General features: G+C 37.5%; 2 protein-coding genes across 2 annotated transcripts; both read left to right on the top strand.

Annotated features, from left to right (window-relative positions):
• Window positions 1–704: 704 nt before the first annotated feature.
• LOC132164015 (uncharacterized) lies at window positions 705–7,465 on the top strand. The gene is made up of 9 exons (XM_059574423.1): window positions 705–1,198; window positions 1,458–1,692; window positions 2,247–2,337; window positions 3,137–3,282; window positions 3,745–3,988; window positions 4,358–4,462; window positions 4,546–4,728; window positions 5,678–5,879; window positions 6,613–7,465. The coding sequence occupies exons 1-9, from the start codon at window positions 1,021–1,023 to the stop codon at window positions 7,104–7,106; spliced, it is 1,878 nt and encodes a 625-aa protein (XP_059430406.1). The 5' UTR covers window positions 705–1,020; the 3' UTR covers window positions 7,107–7,465.
• A 1,872-nt stretch (window positions 7,466–9,337) lies between these two features.
• Window positions 9,338–15,598, top strand: LOC132163577 (uncharacterized). Its single transcript, XM_059573918.1, has 9 exons — window positions 9,338–9,691; window positions 9,983–10,187; window positions 10,572–10,662; window positions 11,439–11,584; window positions 12,888–13,129; window positions 13,414–13,520; window positions 13,604–13,786; window positions 14,135–14,336; window positions 14,879–15,598. Exons 1-9 carry the CDS (start codon window positions 9,517–9,519, stop codon window positions 15,373–15,375), a joined length of 1,848 nt encoding a protein of 615 aa, XP_059429901.1. The 5' UTR covers window positions 9,338–9,516; the 3' UTR covers window positions 15,376–15,598.
• Window positions 15,599–21,703: the final 6,105 nt, after the last annotated feature.

Genomic DNA, 21,703 nt, shown 5'->3' with positions numbered 1-21,703 from the left:
TGCTCACATTGATGATTTGCAAGCAATTTGACCCACCCACCCTACGTTAGTAGGAATTAGGATCCTCTCTAGTTCATTTTAACCGGAGAATATACAGTTCCACGCTAGTAATAGTGTCATGTCAATAGGGTAAAATAGTGATGAAATAAAAATGTAATATTTAATGTTAAAAATCACACTTTTATTTTACTATTACTTTATATTGTTGATGTAACAATGCCAATAAATCCTTAATTTTTTTTTTTTTAATAAGAGTTAATTCAAGGGATTTTAGAGTAATGTTAAAAACTATACTTTTATTTCACCACATGATGCCACCATATTGACATGGCACTTTCAATCAATCTTTAGTGTTGTTTTTATTATTATTATTATTATTATTTTTATTTTTTAAACAATGGTTGATTTAAAGATTAATTGACATTGTTACTGAGATAGTAAAGTAAATGCGAGATAGTAGTGAAATAAAAGTACAGTTTGTAACATTAATCTAACTTTTACTGCAAAATCATTTATATTGAAGTAATAATTAATAATTGATTAAATAATTAAAAGTGTATAATTGGTTTATATTAAAAAAAAATTGTAGTACGTACTACTGTATTTGGGTTCCAATTATTTTCAAGTAGTACTGTTAATTGCATTACAGTAGTTCTGCCAATCATTGTGAGGATTGAGTCTTGACAAAGAAGGGTCGGTAAGGCACCTGAATCTGAATGTAATTGACAAACCATAAAAAGACGACGAGCTCCATGACAATTGACAAACAATTGGACGAGCAGCCACCTAACGAATGATAAAAAGGATCAGCCGCCCGATTTAAGTCAACCAAGCTAGCTAGTACAAGAAGATAAGGCACCGAACCCCCCTAACTACCTGTCTTTCCCGGCAATTATTAAACTAAACACAGCTACCTCTAAAACTTTGGTGGCACTACTTCATGCTCAACATTGTAGCTAGTGTCTGTTATTCTCTTCTCTGAGTAGAAGCCGAGGACTGAGGAGGAGGAGGTTGATCGGAATGAGCCAAGCGGCGCCGGGCATGGATTGCATTTACAAAGACCCCAACGCACCCGTAGAGGATCGGGTCAAAGACCTTCTTTCTCGAATGACATTGGAAGAGAAGGTGGGCCAGATGACTCAGATTGAGCGCCGCGTCGCCCAACCCAACCCCGACCTCATCAAACACCTCTGCATCGGTACCCCCCTCTCTCTTTCTCTCTCTCTCACACACGTTGTTTGAGAGACGGTTATCCCAAAAAAGTGGAAACATTATTTAATTTAATTAAAATCAAAGATAAATTGTAAAGTAAATGTTCGAAGAAATGAGTACTTGTTTTTGTACCAAGTTAAATAATTAATTATTAAAAAAAAAAAAAAAAACACTTAAATGTGATTAAAAACGGTATATGTTTCATTTATGCATTTTTCCATACAACTGGTGAACTGTTGTTGTAGGGAGTATTCTCAGTTCTGGTGGCAGTGGACCCAAAGACAATGCATCGGCTAAGGATTGGGCCGATATGGTTGACGAGTTTCAGCAGAAAGCGCTTGAGTCGCGGCTCGGGATACCGATTATATATGGGATTGATGCGGTTCATGGTCACAACAGTATCTGTAACAATGGTATCTATGACAATAGTATCCGTGGCGCCACCATATTTCCTCACAATGTTGGCCTTGGAGCTTCCAGGTTGGTGTTAGACTGCGTCCCTGGGTTCCTCGGGTTTCTTACATAATTAGTCACTCTTTGGCAAAATTAAAGTACACACAAGGAAAGGAAGAAATGTCTAAGGAAAACAAAAGGGCTAAAACAGCTAGCTTCATAGATTCTAAATTCATACATTGCAGTCAAAATCACTTCATTTCAATAACCTTGGCCTCAATACTAGCAGCAGTTGTATTCCCTGATTCTCTGTTCAATTGATGTGAAACTGTTGAAATAAAACAAAATGACACTTTGAATCTTAACTTAGGACCCGAGTAAGCAGGTGAAGGACAAGAGCTATCAATTAATATACTTTTTTGCTAACCACCAGCTTAGCTTATCTTTGAGTGGTTGAGACATAGAAAAAAAAGAAAAAAAAAAAAAAAGAGTTTTAATTTCTGTGGAAGCTAAATGTAAAAGAAATGCGGCAGTTAACCTATTTCTATTTCTTGAATTCTTTGGAATTTGCTTAGTAGCCAGATGGAAGGTTATTGGTCTTGTAGCTTCAGAACCACTTAATACTTTTTACACTGTGATAGGGATGCAGATTTGGTTCAAAAGATTGGGGAAGCAACAGCACTTGAAGTTAGGGCAACTGGCATTAACTATACTTTTGCTCCATGTGTGGCTGTAAGTATTATAAATTTGTTTTGAAGTGATTGCACTGTTTGAGTTTGTTGTGTATTAAGGCGAGTTTGTAGTTTGAAAGAAAAGAAAAATTTTATACACTTGGTAATTTCCACGCGATGGATGTTAATAAGTAGTGGTGTCACGCGAGAATTCACATAATTCCACTAACGGCTTATTTTTAATGCTGGGGCGTTTTAGAGTTAACGGATAAATTAAGTTTCAAAGCGTGATACCAATTATGAGTAACCCAACTTGGTGTAAACACATAGTTGCTTGCAATTTAGCAATTGGTTTCTAATTCGAAGAAGATTGTGGTTGTTCACTGCTTTGGCAATTTGTTAATGCTTGGCAACATCTGAGGATGATATTGACCCATTTTTTTATTTGAATGGTGTTGCCATTTCAATAATTTAGTTAATTATTGTAGTGTAAAGAAATTAACAAACTTGTTTAAATGTTGAAAATGATTGTGTCATATGGTTGAAGCTCGCTATATAAATTACACACAACGATGGTGTGCAAGGCCTCTTAATAAGATTTTGTAGGTGATCCATCTCCTAATATTTAAATTTCTTCAGAAAAGATTATAGTGTGGCATTTCTGTTGTTAATTGGAGCAATGTTTTTCACCCTTGGGAGACCTAGGCAACTGACCCATGGAATATGGCTGGAGAAAACTAGCTCTGGGTACAATAGCTGCTCATAAAATCTTATACCCTGAATACTTACTGTTGGCTATGTGAATCCTGTCTTGAGAATAACAGATTGTTGAGAAACTTCATTTACATGGGTTCTGACAGGTATGCAGAGATCCCAGATGGGGAAGATGCTATGAAAGTTACAGCGAAGACACTGAAATTGTTAGAAAGATGACATCCATTGTCACGGGCTTGCAGGGAAAGCTGCCTGATGAACACCCAAAAGGCTACCCTTTTATGGCTGGGAGGTAGAGAAAAGTCATTGATATTATTTTATTCTCATATCTTTAATGACTATACAATTGGTGTCTTTCATCAATTTACTCATGTAGCAAGCTCCTTCCCAAATTCAGCGTCTATTTAAATACGTATCATACTAGTCAGCCAAAAAAATGTCAACTGAAGAACTTTTTTTTTTCCTTTTTTTTTTTTTGGAGGAACTATTTTTTTGCCTTTTCCTTCTGTTTTGTTCAAACCAATGAGTCTTGGCTCTTAAATTAAAACTTGTTTGAGATTCAATTGGGACTCTAAGAAGAACTTTTCCTGCTTTTTTTTCCCCAGTTGTGTAGTGCCTGAAATAATGTTGTCCTGTTCACGCTTTGTACTCACTCGTTCCTTCTACTCATATTGTAGACATGCCTTGATTGTTAATTCCTCTGTTCGTAGCCATTTATTGGACTGATTCTCATAATCCCACTTTTGATATCCAGAAACAACGTTATTGCTTGCGCAAAGCATTTTGTAGGAGATGGGGGTACTGAAAAGGGAATAAATGAGGGGAATAGCATATCGTCTTATGAGGACCTAGAGAGGATCCATATGGCACCTTATCTGGACTGTATTTCTCTGGGAGTTTCCACTATTATGGCATCCTATTCTAGCTGGAATGGGCGTAAACTGCATTCTGACCATTTCCTCTTGACAGAAATTTTAAAAAAGAAGCTAGGTTTTAAGGTAAAAATCCTGATAGTGTTCATATATTCTTTAAAAAAAAAAAATCATTTTTTTTTCTTGTTGGGCATTTCGGTATTCTACAGCAAAAATAGTTTTGCACATTTTGGTTCATTGCTTTCCAGTCTCAAAATATTTTTCTTGGTGATCAATTTGATGACAGGATAACCTCTAATTATTTTTTCACTTTTTTTTTTTCTCGATTACTTTCTTCTATGTGGGTTTTTGAGCGCTAGGTTGCAGGAAGGGGGATGGGAGCTATTAGAGCGATTACAGTAGTCAAATTCCTTCTATTATTATTATTTTGGTTGTGTTCTGTGGTTACAGTTGCTGACCATCTACATAAATATTGGGCCAATATTTCTGCTGCAGGGTTTTGTAATTTCTGACTGGGAAGGACTTGACCGACTGAATGCACCGCATGGCGAAAACTATCGTGACAGCATTTCCTCTGCTGTTATGGCAGGAATAGACATGGTAGAGATTGAACTCCAATTCCAAAGCCTAAACCAAGGTTCCCTTTATTATGTCTTTCTTTTCCTGACTCAGAAAATATGCAGGTGATGGTGCCTTTTCGATACGAATTATTTGTGAAGGATTTGGTCTCTCTGGTTAAAGAAGGGAAGATACCAATGGAGAGGATTGATGATGCTGTTGAACGAATACTTAGAGTGAAGTTTGTTGCTGGTCTTTTTGAATTTAATTCCTCAGATAGGCCTTCCCTCGACACAATTGGTTGCAAGGTAACTTTTGCAGTATTTAACACATGGTGTTTTGGTATTTTTGCATGTTTTTAATGCGTTATCCTAAAGAAAAGCAAAAACATTTCCTTTTTCATCAAGCTGAATAGTCATCTCTCCCTTGAATTTGACCCCTCTTCTACTCTTCCATCTATGATAAGCATACACTAGTGGGAGAAAAACAATTTCTGAATCAGGAACTAGATTCTTTCTTGTTTTCATATATAATAGGAAAATGAAAAAAAAAAATTAGGTCCTTTTTTTCTCTTTGCCACAAAATTTGAATGTTTCACAGTCTTCTACTTTGCCTCAATTTGTGGATTTTTGTTCTTTTTGCTTTTAAGGGTGCCTTTCTTTGTATGCATCCTGAATACTAGTGTTACAACCCTCTGCGCTTTTCAATAAATTAACTATTTATCAAAAAAAAAATTGACTTCAGTATCACTGTAAGCAATAATTATTGCCATTACCCTAGGGAGAATGGTGGGATGACCTGAAACAGTGGCTCATTGTAAGAAATAGTTGTTGCCGTTGCCACAAACTTTGACTTCACTATCACCTGAAACCCTTAATCGCAGAGAAATATTAAGAAAAAATGACAATTACCATTATGTTGGAAGAATGGATCACTGGCAGCTCAAGACAGACTGTGGATGATCTAGGATAAAGAGAAAGGCAAAGGGAGAGGAGAAGGCAAGATGAAGAAGGATTTCTAAAGGCCATGAAGGCGTGAAATAGTGACAATGCTGCCTCTTAGGGTTCTCAAAAACCATTTAATACTGAGGATGAGTAGATCCTGATATTGGATTAGAAACAGTAGCATTCTATATTATAATGCATGGTAGATATAATTGAATGCTTTTAATTTGCGTCGAACTATCATAGGTAACTGCAAATGATGTATTACTTCAAGGCTGAGATAAACTTTTTTTAGCTTTGAAATTTTCTGCAGTTGCATAGAGATCTAGCACGTGAAGCAGTCAGAAAGTCATTAGTTCTTTTGAAAAATGGCAAGGATCCTAAGAAAAATTTTCTTCCACTAGACAGAAATGCGAAAAGAATTCTTGTTGCTGGAACACATGCTGATGATCTTGGATATCAGTGTGGAGGGTGGACATCTGACTGGTTTGGAAAAAGTGGCAAAATTACAATTGGTATGCAGTTACATTGTTTTAAGTGTTAAGCAATATGTTAACTTTCACAATCAAAGTGACTTGATATTTATCTTTGTAACTTTTTGTTATTTATATTCATCGTGCTACTTGCTAATATTTTTATTGCTTTTCATTGTGCTAATGTTTTTGTTTTTGTAAGATTGGTTTTTTACTTTTCAGCATTCAGTTTATTACTGAAGCCATTTAACATCTGCGTTCACTCCAACCCTACTAACACAGAGAGCTCATCATAAAATGCACATGTTTTGTGTCACATTTAACTTGGTCAAAGAAGTGTGTGGCAAACTTGGAAAATGTATCTTTTTCACAATAATTTCACCGAACTGCATTTTATCTGTGGAAAATTATCGAAAATATTCAAAGGCTTACCAGTTAATTCTGTTTATTTAGTGATATATGATCATACATCAGTCTTTGGTTGTCAAGAATCATGCAATATGTTATTCTATGAGCATGTCTAGGTTAACATCTTCCCCAGGCTCCTATAAAAGGATACAAAGAAATAATCTTACAGTTAAAAAAAGGAAAAATGTTTTTTTATGTCCTGTCAGGTTCTCTCATTTTGGTTGCCACAAATAGTTTGATGTTTTATTTGAAATTTGTTGTAAGAAAGCATCTATGGACATAAACTTCATGCATTTAGATTTTTCTTTTTGAACGTAGTGCCTTGAATGTGCTTTTGCATTGAACTTATGATGTCATTGCATTTTAGGCACAACCATTTTGGATGCTATTAAAGAAGCAGTGGGTGACGAAACAGAAATAATTTATGAGAAAGAGCCAACGGCAGACACCTTAGCACGTCAGGATTTCTCTTTTGCAATTTTAGCTGTAGGTGAAATACCCTATGCAGAGACCCCTGGTGATAATCTGGAGGGGCTAGTACTCCCCTTAAATGAAGCTGACATAAGTTTAGTCACCAGCAATATTCCCACATTGTTGATTGTGGTATCTGGAAGACCCTTAGTTTTAGAGCCATGGCTTTTGGAAAAGACAGATGCACTTATTGCTGCTTGGCTGCCTGGAAGTGAAGGAGGGGGAATTGCTGATGTCGTCTTTGGGGATTATGACTTCAAGGGCCGACTACCGGTTACATGGTTTAAACAGGTTGAACAACTACCTTTGCATATTGGAGTCAATTCGTATGATCCTTTATTTCCACTTGGCTTCGGTTTGACATACAAAGAGGAAAAATCTCTAAACTGATTAGTTGTACAATCACCTATGCAGAACAGCTCGTCCATGAATAGATTTTCCATTGGTATCAAAGTTGTCAGTACTTCATATATGAACAGCCGCATACCCACTAGCTTATAGTTATTACCTTCTAAACAATGCATGAGCCCCACCTATGCTCTTTGCTGAAGATGAATTATATGGTTTGTTGAATAAGGGTAAGCCACTTGGCCGTGTTCAGCTGTTTATATGTGGGATGTGCAGTGAGGATGGATACGTCATGGTAGATTGTTATTGGGTCTCATCTATTACTGCCTCACATTCCCTACATACTTTCAAGATATCAACTAATCTTATGAATAATGGCATCCATTCTGTTTTATTTGTCTTACTTATCCAAATATGCCTTAAATCATGATGTAGTCTGCAACTCTGATTTTGTTTTGCCTGTAAGGGCATGAAGTCTTTAATAAGTGATTGTATTTCCGTTTGACCCCTACGATACCATAGATCAAAAGCTTATTTTTAAACAAAATCTAGGAAAGTGTCACGTTTGAAAACGTGAATAAAATCAATGTTTTCAAATTGCAAGTAAAGATGTGCATTGTTAAAAAAAAAAACACTACTTTAAAGATCTAAATACGACTTTACCAAACTCTAATGCATCTTTATAAATGACATTTTCATTAACTACATTGGGAAATCACTATATTTTCAAACCACATGTTTTGAAAGAAGTAAGCCAAACAAACTAAATATATGATACATTTTTCGCTTCCCACACCTTTATGTTCTTTGTTGGGCCTAAGGATCTGCAAGTAGGCCTTAAGGCCCATTAAACCCGAGTTCGAGTTCACTTAGCATGCAACACACGATATCCCCTCTTAACTCACTCTCACACTACCCGAAAAACTTCCTCAACCACCTCCTGAGTTCCAAATATAATGCAGCAAACACAAAAGAAAATGGAAAACGTAGGTAAAATGGGTCCGAGAATAACCACCTCATCAAAGGCCTTACTAGGCCCACCATATCAAGGCCCTGGGCCTTAGGTCCATTATCTGGGTTCGTGAGGGGGATTATTATAAGTGATTAGTGCGCTCCAGAATCTTTTTAGTGGGGTTGGAGTATGGAGTTGCTTTGGTTTTATTTTATAAGCTTGTTTTATTATCATCGCTTATTTATTATTTATATATGTTTTTTTTTATTATCTTCAGAGATGATGCATGCACGTGGCTTTGAGTTTTTCTATACGTTTATACTTGCTTTTAAAGCAGCTATAAGGCCAAGGATTCTTTAAATAAAATAAGGGAATGGTGCTAAAAAATCTAATAATGTTATTTAAATAAAGAGTAATGTTAGAGGACAGTATTCTTTCTGTTCCTATCGTACCTTTTTAAAATTGATGTAATTTTAAAATATTTATTAAATTTGTAATAAATTATTATTAAATTTTAATCTAACGAAGCAGCGAGCTGCCTCCGCTTCTTAATGCAAATCCTCTTAAAATTTTAATTAAACCTGATATAAATTATATAATCAAGTGGTTTAGTTTTTTATTTTTTTTTCTTAACATGTTCCATGTTGAGGCGTCAACTCCTCATTAGTGTGCACAAAAGGTTGATTTTATGCCCAAACCGTATTGAAGTTATTCTCTAGCTTGAAACACAAAAGAAAATAATAATAATAACATAACCATTTACACCAAATAATGTATCTCATCTTGACAAAATACATCATTAACAAAATACTTATGATAAAACCACCAGCAAAATGAGTCAGGCTGACAAAACAGGTACATGTCATGATCTGTTTACGACTCATTTATCCTATGTATGTTTTTTTATAATAAGATTTACCTAAGCATCATAAAAAATAGTTACATGCATAAGATAAATAGATACTTGTTTATTTATCATTTACCTATTTTGCCAGCCAAAATCACCAACAAAACCATCAAAATCACTGTCTTAATTGGTTTTCACCATTGGAGAGGTACTTAGCAACCAAATATGAGCACCATGGCTTTTTCTTTGCTTTGGAAATCTCCGTAGCCACTTCATAAGGAGGACTGGCTTAATTGAAGTCCCCCTCTTTTAGAGATTCTGGTGGTGCCGGGGGGATCGGAGGAAGGTTGAAGGCCTCCTCCGAAGGTTCAATGGTGGGTAGTAGGCATTGGACTAAAATAAATAAAAAATTCATAAAATTAATTTTGGTTAAAGATAAAATATACCACCATCATTATCACTAATATTAAATTATGCAAGAAATGGAAGCAAAAGCCGGCATAACCGGAGATTCTCTCAGGTGTACTACCCGCCTTTCCCGTCATTATAAAAGACAGTAATCTCTAGAACTACTTCATAGTCAATATTGCATTCTCTACTAGTGTCTGTTTATTCTCAGCTTCTCTGAGTAGAAGCAGAGGAGAGTGATCAGAATGAGCGAAGCGGCTGGCATGGATTGCATTTACAGAGACCCCAATGCACCCTTAGAGGCTCGTGTCAAAGACCTTCTTTCTGGAATGACATTGGAAGAGAAGGTCGGCCAGATGACCCAGATTGAGCGCATCATCGCCCAACCCAACCCCGACCTCATCAAACACCTCTGCATCGGTACACCCTCCTCTCTCTCTCTCTCTCTCTCTCTCTCTCTCTCTCACGTATTTGGCTCAGATTCTACATGTAACACGTAAATTGTTTAGATTGAAAATAAAGGTTTGAAGTCAATACCTTTGTTCTTGTACTATAATAAATCACCACTTACATGTGTAGTATACGGGAATGAGTGTGAATGGTTAAACTCCATGTTGGTAATTGTCAGTCAGGAGTGAGTGATTGTTATGAACGACGAATGGATATTTCATTTACGCATTTTTCCATACAACTGGTGAGCTATTGTTGTAGGGAGTATTCTCAGTGCTCCTGGAAGTGGACCCAAAGAGAATCCATCGGCTGAGGATTGGGCGGACATGGTTGACGAGTTTCAGAAGAAAGCGCTTGAGTCGCGGCTTGGGATACCGCTTATATATGGGACTGATGCGGTTCATGGTAACAATAGTATCTATGGCGCCACTATATTTCCTCACAACGTTGGCCTTGGAGCTACCAGGTTAGTGTTAGACTGTGTCCCTGGGATCCTTGGGTTTCTTACATAATTAGTCACTTTTTTTGGAAAAACTAAAATACACACAAGGAAAGAAACAAATATCTAAGGAAAACAAAAGGGCTAAAACAGCTAGCTTCATAGATCCTCAATTCATACATTGCACTCAAACCACTACATTTCAACAATCCTGGCCTCAATACTAGCAGCAGTAGTATTCCATGATTCTCTCTTTAATTGATGTGAAACTGTTGAAAAAAAGAAAATCTATTGATGTAGCAATTAACCTATTACTATTTCTTTAATTCTTTGAAATTTACTTAGCAGCCAAATGGAAGGTGATTGGTCTTGTAGCTTCAGAACCACTTATACTTTTACACTCTGTGATAGGGATGCAGATTTGGTTCGAAAGATTGGTGAAGCAACAGCACTTGAACTTAGGGCAACCGGCATTCACTATGCTTTTGCTCCCTGTGTCGCTGTAAGTATTATAAATTTGTTTTGAAGTGATTGCACTGTTTGAGTTAACTGATAAATTAAGTTTCAAAGCATGATACAAATTATGAGTAACCCAACTTGGTGTAAACACAAAGTAGCTTGCAATTTATTAATTGGTTTCTAATTGGAAGAAGATTGTGGTTGTTCACTGATTTCGCAATTTCTTTATGCTTGGCAACGTCTGTGGATGATATTGAGTGAGTTTTATCTTTGAATGTTGTTGTCATTTCAATAATTTAGTTCATTATTGTAGTGTATAGAAATTAACAAACTTGTTTATTAAAAAATGATCGTGTCATTTGGTTGAAGCTCGCCATATAAATTGTAAACAATGATGATGTGCAAGACCATATGAATCCTCATTTTTGCATTATTGATCATAGGATCCTGGATTATATATACCGCTTTATGTGGTGAGTAAGGTGCACTACTCCACCAGACTTCTCTTTCCTGCCATATGAAGTACAAAATTATGTGTGTATCATAAAATTATAAACCATAGTTTTGAGGCAAGGTGACTTTTTTTTAGATAAAATTGTAGGACCTAAAAGATCTAATATATAAATGAGACATATTATTTGTATCGTTAATATCTTCCAATGGGATACCATACCTTGGATTTCATACTGTGAGCTGGAGTTTGAACAAAACATAGATTCATATTGCTCTCCCATCTTCTTTCTTCGCATTTTTTCCTCTAAAATTTCTGTTTGTTAATAACAAATTTTTGAAAAAATTCATTTACGTGGGTTCTGGCAGGTATGCAGAGATCCCAGATGGGGAAGATGCTACGAGAGTTACAGTGAAGACACTGAAATTGTTAGAGAGATGACATCCTTGATCACGGGCTTGCAGGGCAAGCCGCCTGATGAACACCCAAAAGGCTACCCTTTTGTGGCTGGAAGGTAGAGAAAAGTCATTGATATCCTCATATCTTTAATGACTATACTTTTGGTATATTTAATCAATTTACTCATTAAGCAAGCTCATTTTCCGAATCCGTCGTCAATTTAAATACATAACATACTAGTTGGCCAAAAAATATGACAACTAAAGAACTAATTTTTGCCTTTTCTTTTTGTTTTGTTCAAACCAATGAGTCTCAGGCACTTAAATTAAAACTTTTTTGAGGTTCACTTGGGACTCAAGGATAAACTTTTCGTACTTCTTTTTCCCTAGTTGTATTTTATAATGAAAATATAAAACAAGACTCCAAACTACTCCTAGAAGTGTGGTTGAATAGGTGTATGCCAATATAATGCAGAATTAAAAAACAAACCAATCACAACCAAACAATCACCAGAATATGAAAAGCCGTAGAGCAACTGGCACATATATTTTAGTGACGAAGTGGAAACCTTTTGAAGAAGTCTTTAAAAGTAACAACACTCCGGGGCAGCCTACCCAGAAAATCAATCTACTAAGAAGAATTAATTTGTACCTATAATCACACTGACAAAACTTTTGTAATGGACTCCCTCTAAGCAATTCTTCTTCTTGATCTTCTCTCTTGGAACTTCAATATGGCTTCAGCAAATTTTCATGGTTGATGGTTGAAGACAACCTAAACTCTAAGAGAGAACTAACTTGAAGCTCTAAATCTAAAACTGTCTCTTAGCACAATGAATTGTATAATACAAAACCCTTACAAATTCGTTCTTAGAAGTCCCCTTAAATAGACTTGAAAATCATGAGCAGCAAGAAAGGGATCTGATTCCAGAATATTGTGGAAATCGGAAATCCGTTCAAATGGGTAAGTGGTCCGTTCGAACGGTACTAGGTTAAACCTTGAAAACAAGGTTTTCTTCTAGCGGCTTGTCCAAACAACAAACTTGGAATGCTGAATAGGACGAAGCTCTCTGGAAAGACGTCATTCTTCATCCGTTCGAACGGCACTTGGAACGGAGCTTAGAAGGGATCTCTCAAGAAATCTTCCGTTCGAACGACGCTTTAGAACGGAGCTCTGTCAAACTTCATCAAAGTATTTTGTGCACCGAATTAGCCAACACTAAAAACCTAACATAGTGTGCCTAAAATAATGTTGTCCTGTTCACATATCTTTTGATACTTAAAATTAGTAATACAACTAATATAACTCTTCATACTTCCAAGCTTTATATTCACCTTTTTTCGTTCCTTCTATTGCCAATTCCTCTGCTAGCAGCCATTTGTTGGACTGTTTCTCATAATCCCACTTTTGATATCCAAAAACAACGTTATTGCTTGCACAAAGCATTTTGTAGGAGATGGGGGCACTGAAAATGGAAAAAATGAGGGGAATACTATATCATCTTATGAGGACCTAGAGAGGATCCATATGGCACCTTATCTGGACTGTATTTCTCAGGGTGTTTCAACTATTATGGCATCCTATTCTAGCTGGAATGGACGTAAACTGCATTCTGACCATTTCCTCCTGACAGAAATTTTAAAAGATAAGCTAGGTTTTAAGGTAAAAATCCTGATAGTATTCATATATTCTGAAAAAAAAGTCAACTTTTTGTCTTGTCAATTTACAGTACTACAATTGGCAATTTCGGTATTCTACTGCAAAAATAGTTTTGCACATTTTGGTTCATGGATTTTCAGTCTCCAAATATTCTTCTTGTTGATCAATTTGATGAGAGAAATTGCTAACTGTAGTCAAATTCCTTTTTATTATTGTTTTTTTGGTGTTGTTGTGGGATTACAGTTACTGTACATCTAGAAAAATATTTGGTCAATATTCTGCCGCAAGGTTTTGTAATTTCTGACTGGGAAGGAATTGACGAACTTAATGAACCTCGTGTCGAAAACTATCGAAAGAGCATTTGCACTGCTGTTAAGGCAGGAATAGACATGGTAGAGTTTGAACTCCAAATCAAAGCCTAAACTAAAGTTGCCTTTATTTATGTCTTCCTATTCCTGACTGAGAAAATATGCAGGTGATGGTGCCTTATCGATATGAATCATTTGTGAAGGATTTGATATCTCTGGCTAAAGAACAGGAGATGCCAATGGAGAGGATTGATGATGCTGTTGAACGAATACTTAGAGTGAAGTTTCTTGCTGGTGTTTTTGAATTTCCTTTTACAGATAGGTCTTTGCTCGACACGATTGGTTGCATGGTAACTTTTGCAGTATGTAGCACATGGTGTATTGGCATTTTGGCATGTTTTTCATGTGTTATCCTTTAGAAAAGCAAAAGCATTTTCTTTTTTCATCAAGCTTAATAGTCATCTCTCCCTTGAATTTGACCCCTTTTCTGCCCTTCCATATATGATAAACATACAACTTGAGGAAGAAAAACAATTTCTGAATCAGGAACCAGTTTTTTTTTTTTACAATATATCATATTATAATCAATGGTGGATATAATTGAATGCTTTTAATTAGCGTCCAACTACAATATGTAACTGCAAATGATTTTTTACCTCAAAGTTGAGAAAAACTTTTATCTTTGAAATTTTCTGCAGTTGCATAGAGATATAGCACGTGAAGCAGTCCGCAAGTCATTAGTTCTTTTGAAAAATGGCAAGGATCCTAAGAAACCTTTTCTTCCACTAGACAAAAATGCGAAAAGAATTCTTGTTGCTGGAACACATGCTGATGATCTTGGATATCAGTGCGGAGGGTGGACAGCCAACAAGTATGGAAAAAGTGGCAGAATTACAATCGGTACACAGTTACACTTTTTTAAGTGTTAAGCAATATGTTAACTTTCACAATCAAAGTGACAAGATATTTAGCTTTGTAACTTTTTGTTATTTATATTCATCATGCTACTTGTTGATATTTTCCTTCTTATTTGCTTTACCTTTGTAAGATTGGTTTTTTATTTATCCACTTTCAGTTTATTACTGAAGCCATTTAACATCTGCGCTGTTCATTCTGTGTATTTAGTGATATATGATCGTACATCTGTCTTTGGTTGTCAAGAATCATGCAATATGTTACTCTATGAGCATGTCTAGGTTAAAATCTGCCCCAGCTTCCTACGAAAGGACACAGAAATAATCTTATAGTTAAAAAAGGAAATATATTTTGTTATGTCCTGTCAGGTTCTCCCGTTTTTGTTGCAACAAATAGTTTTATCTTTTATTGGAAATTTGTTGTAAGAAAGCATCTATGGACAATATATTCACCATTTAGATTTTTCTTTCTGAACGTAATACCATGAATGCGGTTTAACATTGAACTTATGATGCATTGCATTTTAGGCACAACCATTTTGGATGCTATTAAAGAAGCAGTGAGCGATGAAACAGAAATAATTTATGAGGAATATCCATCAGCAAACACATTAACATGCCGGGATTTCTCTTTTGCAATTTTAGCTGTTGGTGAAGATTCCTATGCAGAGAATGGTGGTGATAATCGGGGAAAGCTAGTAATCCCCTTTAATGGAGCTGACATAATAAGTTCGGTCGCTGACAATATTCCCACATTGGTGATTCTGATATCTGGAAGACCCTTAGTTTTAGAGCCATGGCTTTTAGAAAAGATAGATGCACTAATTGCTGCTTGGTTGCCTGGAAGTGAAGGAGGGGGAATTGCTGATGTTGTCTTTGGGGATCATGACTTCAAGGGCCGATTACCGGTGACATGGTTTAAACAGGTTGAACAACTGCCTTTGCATATTGAAGTCAACTCGTATGACCCTTTATTCCCTCTTGGCTTTGGGTTGACATACAAAGAGGAGAAATCTTTGAACTGATTAGTTGTGTAGCCAAGGCTGGTTTAAAAGATGGGGTTTCTCAAAAATCATTTATGCAGAAACAGCTCGTCCATGAATAGATTTCCCATTGATATCCAAGTTGGCCGTGTTCAGCTCCATATATGTGGGATGTGCCTAACTGGATTCAAGGCCATTAGCTTATGTTTTGGGTTAGTGTGGTGTCCAAATGTGTATATAAATGTACTATTTGTGAACTCGTCTTTCTTTCCCTAATAGCATCCCTTATGTTTTATTGATGCCACGTGTGCCTTAAATCCTGATGTAGTCTACTACTCTGATTTGTTTTGCCTGCAAGGGTATGAAGTCTTTAAGAAGTGACTGTATTTCAGTTTGCGTGTTCTAAAGCAAAATTGAGGAAAATATCTTGTTTGGAAGTGCATTTTTAAAAAAATTAGTGGGTTGAAAACATTAAAAATTTTACGTTTTCAAATCGTAAAGGCGTTCATTTTTAAAAACGTAAAATTTTAAAAGCCAAACTGCAATTTTAAAGACCTGATTGCAATTTTACCAAATGTTAATTGTGGTTTTAGAATTTTTTTTCATTAACCACGTCTTAAAATCACTATTTCTTTAAACCGTGTGTTTTGAAATTATTAAACCAAACAGACTAAATGTATGATACATCTTCTACTTCCCATACCTCTATATGTTCGTTTTTTTAGGATGTATAGCATGAGAACCTCCGCAATGATTTCTCTATATTTCCATCTAAAATAGCTAATTAAAGTTATTTTTTCTATTTTAGTTAATAACTTTTCAAATGTATTCCACATTCGATTATATATTATTTCTTTATATCATTCAAATATTATTTCTCCATTTTTTTTTTAATTCTTTCTTTGCTCCATGCCAGATTGACAACAAGTGGGGTTGGATATTGAGGTAATGGTATTCGGTAGAAAGGAAATGGGATTCAGAGGAATTTGGGTTGCGTTAGAAAGAGGAAGAGAAGAAAGAGGGAAAGAGAAATAATAAAGAAATAGTGAGAGGGAAAGAGAAACGTTTTTTTTTTTTTTTTTTTTTTTTGTTTTTTAGGCTTTTGTTAGCCATTTTACGTACAACTCCGAAATGCAAAAACCATTGTGAGTGTTCTAAGTGTAACACCTAAGCAATAAAAATTGGAATGTTTTATTAGAATTATAAAACATGTTACGGACTAGGTGTCAATTGTATTGAATACCTCTCAATGTGAGGGTTCCTCGTTTTATATAGAAATTGTCTAGGTATTTATAGGCTGTATCTCAGCGATTACAGCAATCTAGGGAAATAAATAAGGTAACTAAAATCTACCTATTAATTACAATATACTATAGCTATAATACAAGAACATGCCATAACTAGAAAGACTAATTATGGCTAAATATATAATGATATATATAGACCGTATCTGACTGACATCCCCCCTCAAATTGATGCTGGTCGATCAAGAAGCATCAATTTGCCCACAAGGAACTGATGACACTGTCGTGTCATAGCCTTCGTGAAGACATCAGCTATCTGGAGATCAGTGGAAACATGAGGAAGAGAGATAACACGAGTGTCCAAGGCTTCCCGAATAGAATGACAGTCTACCTCAATATGCTTCGTACGTTCATGGTAAACAGGATTAGCAGCTATTTGAATGGCACTAGTATTATCAGCATAAAGAGGAGTAGAATCAGTTTGAGAAAAACCAAGCTCAGCCAGAAGCCCACGAAGCCAGACAATCTCAGAACAAGCAGCAGACATTGCCCGGTATTCGGATTCAATAGATGATTTAGAAACGCGAGCTTGCTTCTTACTCTTCCAAGAAATCAAAGAATCACCAAGAAACATGCACCAACCCGTGACAGACCGCCGAGTGTCAGGACATCCTGCCCAATCCGCATCACTATAAGCAACAAGGCGAAGAGGAGAGCCGGTTGGAAAGAACAACCCACGGCCAGGGGACCCTCGAAGATATCGAATGATACGTCGAACAGCAGCTAAATGAAGATGGCGTGGAGTTTGCATAAACTGGCTAACCTGCTGGACAGCGAAGGAAATATCAGGCCGAGTAATAGTCAAATAGTTCAAGCTGCCTACCAACTGTCGGAACACAGTAGGATCAGAGAGAAGATCACCCTCCTCACGTCGATATTTCACATTAACCTCCATAGGAGTATCCACCGAAGAAGAATCCTGAAGACCAGCCAGGCTAATCAAGTCCTGGGTATATTTGTGTTGATTCAAGAATATACCGGAAGAATCAGTGTGCACCTCCAACCCCAGAAAATACGTAAGAGGACCAAGGACTTTCATATGAAAAGAGTCTTGAAGATTCCGCTTGAGATGTGCAATCAAACTGGAGTCGGTGCCCGTAATGATAATATCATCCACATACACAAGTAAAAGAACGAGACCAGTCGAAGTCTTGCAAAGGAACAAAGAAGAATCATATTGGCTTTGGACAAAGGACAAGCGAAGCAGAGTAGACCTGAATTTTTCAAACCATGCCCGGGGAGCCTGTTTTAAGCCATAGAGAGACCGCTTTAACTTACACACAGCGGCAGATGGAGAAGAAAACAAACCCGGAAAAGGAGTCATGTAAATATCCTCTTTGAGATCACCATGAAGAAAAGCATTTTTGACATCCATCTGGTGAAGTGGCCAGCCTTGGGAGGCGGCAATAGAAATAATTGTACGCACTGTGGTCATCTTCGCGACCGGAGCAAATGTCTCCTTGTAGTCCACCCCATATTCTTGCCTATTCCCAAGAGCAACTAATCGGGCCTTATACCGATCCAGAGTCTCGTCAGAGCGAAGCTTAATCGAGTAAACTCATTTACAACCAATGGCTTTAACATGAGAGGGGCAAGGAACCACATCCCATGTATGATTGTCTTGGAGAGCCCGAAGTTCCTCATCCATCGCTTTCCGCCAACATTCATATTTTACAGCCTCGAAAAAACATGTAGGGATGGAAATAAAAGATAAAGTAGCATTATAAGAAGTGTGGGAAAAACCATACCTATCAGGTGGACGTGATACCCTAGTAGAGCGTCGAGGACCAGACTCATGAACTGTCTCAGATGGCGGGTCAATCGGAGGAGTTGTCGGAACAGTTTCAGATGAAGGGTCAGTCTTGGTAAGGGGCAAAGTTGGTAGACGTCGAGTATACACAATTCCAGGTTTGAACCGCTCAGGCAAAAGAGGCAAGTCATCAAAACAAGGTAGAATACTAATCTCAGGCAATGATTCAACATGTGTAGAAAAGAAACATTGATTCTAAAAAAAAACAACATTACGAGATATACGAATTTTGTTAGAACAAGGATCATAGCAAACATAACCTTTGTGAGAAATACTATAACCCATAAAGGCACATTTAACAGACTGAGCAGAAAGTTTGTGACGTTCATGAGGAGGTAAATGAACAAAGCAAACACATCCAAAAGTATGCAAATCAAGATAGCTAGGATGCTGATGATGCAATCGATAATAAGGAGAATCAAAATTCAAGACCTGAGAGGGCAGTCTATTAATTAAGTAAACTGCGGTAGATAATGCCTCAACCCAGAATTTAGAAGGAACAGATGACTCAAGCAATAAGGTGCGAACAACGTCCAAGAGATGTTGGTTCTTTCGTTCCGCCACCCCATTTTGTTGCGGAGTATAAGGACAAGAGCGCTGAGAGACAATTCCTTTGTGGTGTAAGAAATCATGAAACTCGCGAGACATGTATTCTCCACCAGAATCAGACCTCAAAATCTTAATACTTGTAGAAAATTGGTTCTCAATATATGCTACAAAGGTCTGAAAAACAGACAGGACCTCAGATTTGGCCCGAAGAAAATAGACCCAAGTATACCGACTGAAATCATCTATGAATGTCACAAAATATTTATATCGAGCATGAGAAATTATAGGAGAAATGCCCCATACATCACTATGCACAATATCAAAGCATTTTGCAGCACGACTACCATGAGAAGAAAACGAAAGAGTTTTACTCTTACCAAGCTTGCATACAGAACAGTCAAATGACAAATTTTTAGAAACACGTTCTTTATTGCCTAACAAACCAGAATTTAACATATGAGACAGAATAACAGAGTTTGGATGACCCAAACGTTTGTGCCATACTTCGTTCGGAGTGTTAACTGTCATACAAGCCAAAGATAAACAACTAGGAATTGAAAAGTGCAGTGGAAATAGTCTGCCAACTTTAGGCCCCTTCGCGAGTATCTTCCCCGACACCTGATCCTGCACAAGACAACCATCACGAGAGAAATGGACATCACAGTTTTTTTCAACTAACTGGCCAACTGAAATAAGACTACTAGAAAGTCCAGGAGATACATAAATATCTCTGAATGAAGGATTGATATCTCCTACTTCAGTAATAGCTAAATGACTCCCATTAGCTACTTGAATATGGGATGAACCATGATATGGACGAACATTGCAAAGAGTATCGGACGATCTGGTCATATGATTGGATGCAGCAGAATCAATAAGCCAAGACTTAGAAGAAATAGTACCATTACCTTGGAGCCCTAAGGCTGAAAAGGCTGACATAATCATCTGCTGGACCATTTCAGGAGTAAGAATAGCTGATCCGGCCGCAGAAGAAGCTGAGGACATCACTGGAGCAGAAGAGGTGTTCACTGCAGCCTGATAGGCAGTAGCTTGACGATTATGAGGTCGAATGGGACATTCTTTGATAAAGTGGCCCTGTTTCTTATAGTAGTTGCAAGATTTGTTTGCACAGTTGGCAGCAATATGACCATACTCCTTGCAGCTGAAACACTGGACCTTGCGCATATCCTTACCCTTCCCTTTCCCATGGGCTGCATAGGCTACTGGATTCGGGTTGGAATCTTGCTGGAACGTAGCCTGTGTGAGAAGACGCTGCTCCTCGCGAAGTAACTCTCCAAAACAAACATCCAAAGATGGAGAAGGATCCCGATTCATTAAATTTGAACGAATAACCTCAAATTCAGGGCGCAATTTCATCAGGAATTGATCTCTCTTGCTTTGCTCATGAACTGCCTGAACAGTAGAGAGAGATGCAGCAGGTACCTTCGCATAAACCATATCAGAAAATTCTCCCCACAAATTTTGAAAACCAGAAAAATACTCCGGAATGGAGAGATTGCCTTGAGTGTAACTAGCAATCTCATATTCCAGCTGAAAACGGCGTGCGGTATTGTCCTGATGATAAACTTTCAACAAATACTCTCACATAGTCTTCGTAGTCTTATAGGGCCTCAGATTGAGCACAATAAGAGGATCAACAGACCCTAAGATCCAAGACATCACACGTGCATCCTTGACCTTCCACTTAGCCAACTCCTTAGTTTCCGTAGGAGCTGGATCACTATCGTCAATATGGCCCCACAACTCTTTTCCCATAACAAATAATTGAAACTGAAATTCCCAAGCAGAATAATTTTTTCCAGTAAAATGAACCCCAAAAGCCTCGCTAGAAGACATGATGAAATAAGAAAATTAGAAATTAAAACACCTGATAAAGGAGTAATAGGCCCACCAGATCTGTTGGACAGCAAGCCCAAGTCCACACAAGTCAAACACCAATCAGCAACCCCAAACAGCAACTAAGCTCAAGCCCAGCAAACCCAAAGTTACCAGCAACTAAAAATATGAGCCCACAGCTACCAATCAAGCCCAAGCCCACCAAACAGAACCCAAACAGCAACCAAACAGCACCCAAATAACACCTCACGTCTTCACCAAACAGAAACAACAACCAAAACGATCATGCGACCACGCTGCCGTCAGCCCAAATCCTCCAGAATCGCCGACAGCCCAAAACGACCATGCCGCTGTCAGCCCCTACTCCTCCAGAATCGCAGACAGCCCCAAATCCTTCACGACCACGCCGTCGTCAGCCCCAAATACACCAAAATCGCCGACAGCCCAAAAACGACCGACAGCCTAGATCGCCGACAGCCACCAAGGAGATCGCCGAAAGCCCAAGTCTGCCGACAACCACCACAAATCGCCGGAAACGCTCCACACCACACCAAAATAGAATCCGCCACACCTGAACCTACCGACAGCACCAAATCTCCGACAACCCAGATCGCCGACAGCCACCAAGGATTCTCCACAACCTCCATAGGCTCTCCCGACAGCCACTAATCAATGTAGACTGCCTCGACCCTCAACAAAAAACTGCCAAATAGCAGTTTAGAACCCACCAGAATGATCGAAGTTATCGACCGCCACAAAAAAAAAAAACAACAGGTAACTGAAAACCTAGAACAACCCTAATTTAGATGATGGCTCTGATACCATGTCAATTGTATTGAATACCTCTCAA

This window comes from Corylus avellana, chromosome ca10 (assembly GCF_901000735.1).
Source record: "Corylus avellana chromosome ca10, CavTom2PMs-1.0".
Taxonomy (NCBI): domain Eukaryota; kingdom Viridiplantae; phylum Streptophyta; class Magnoliopsida; order Fagales; family Betulaceae; genus Corylus; species Corylus avellana.
This window is presented reverse-complemented; position numbering and strand designations above follow the sequence as displayed.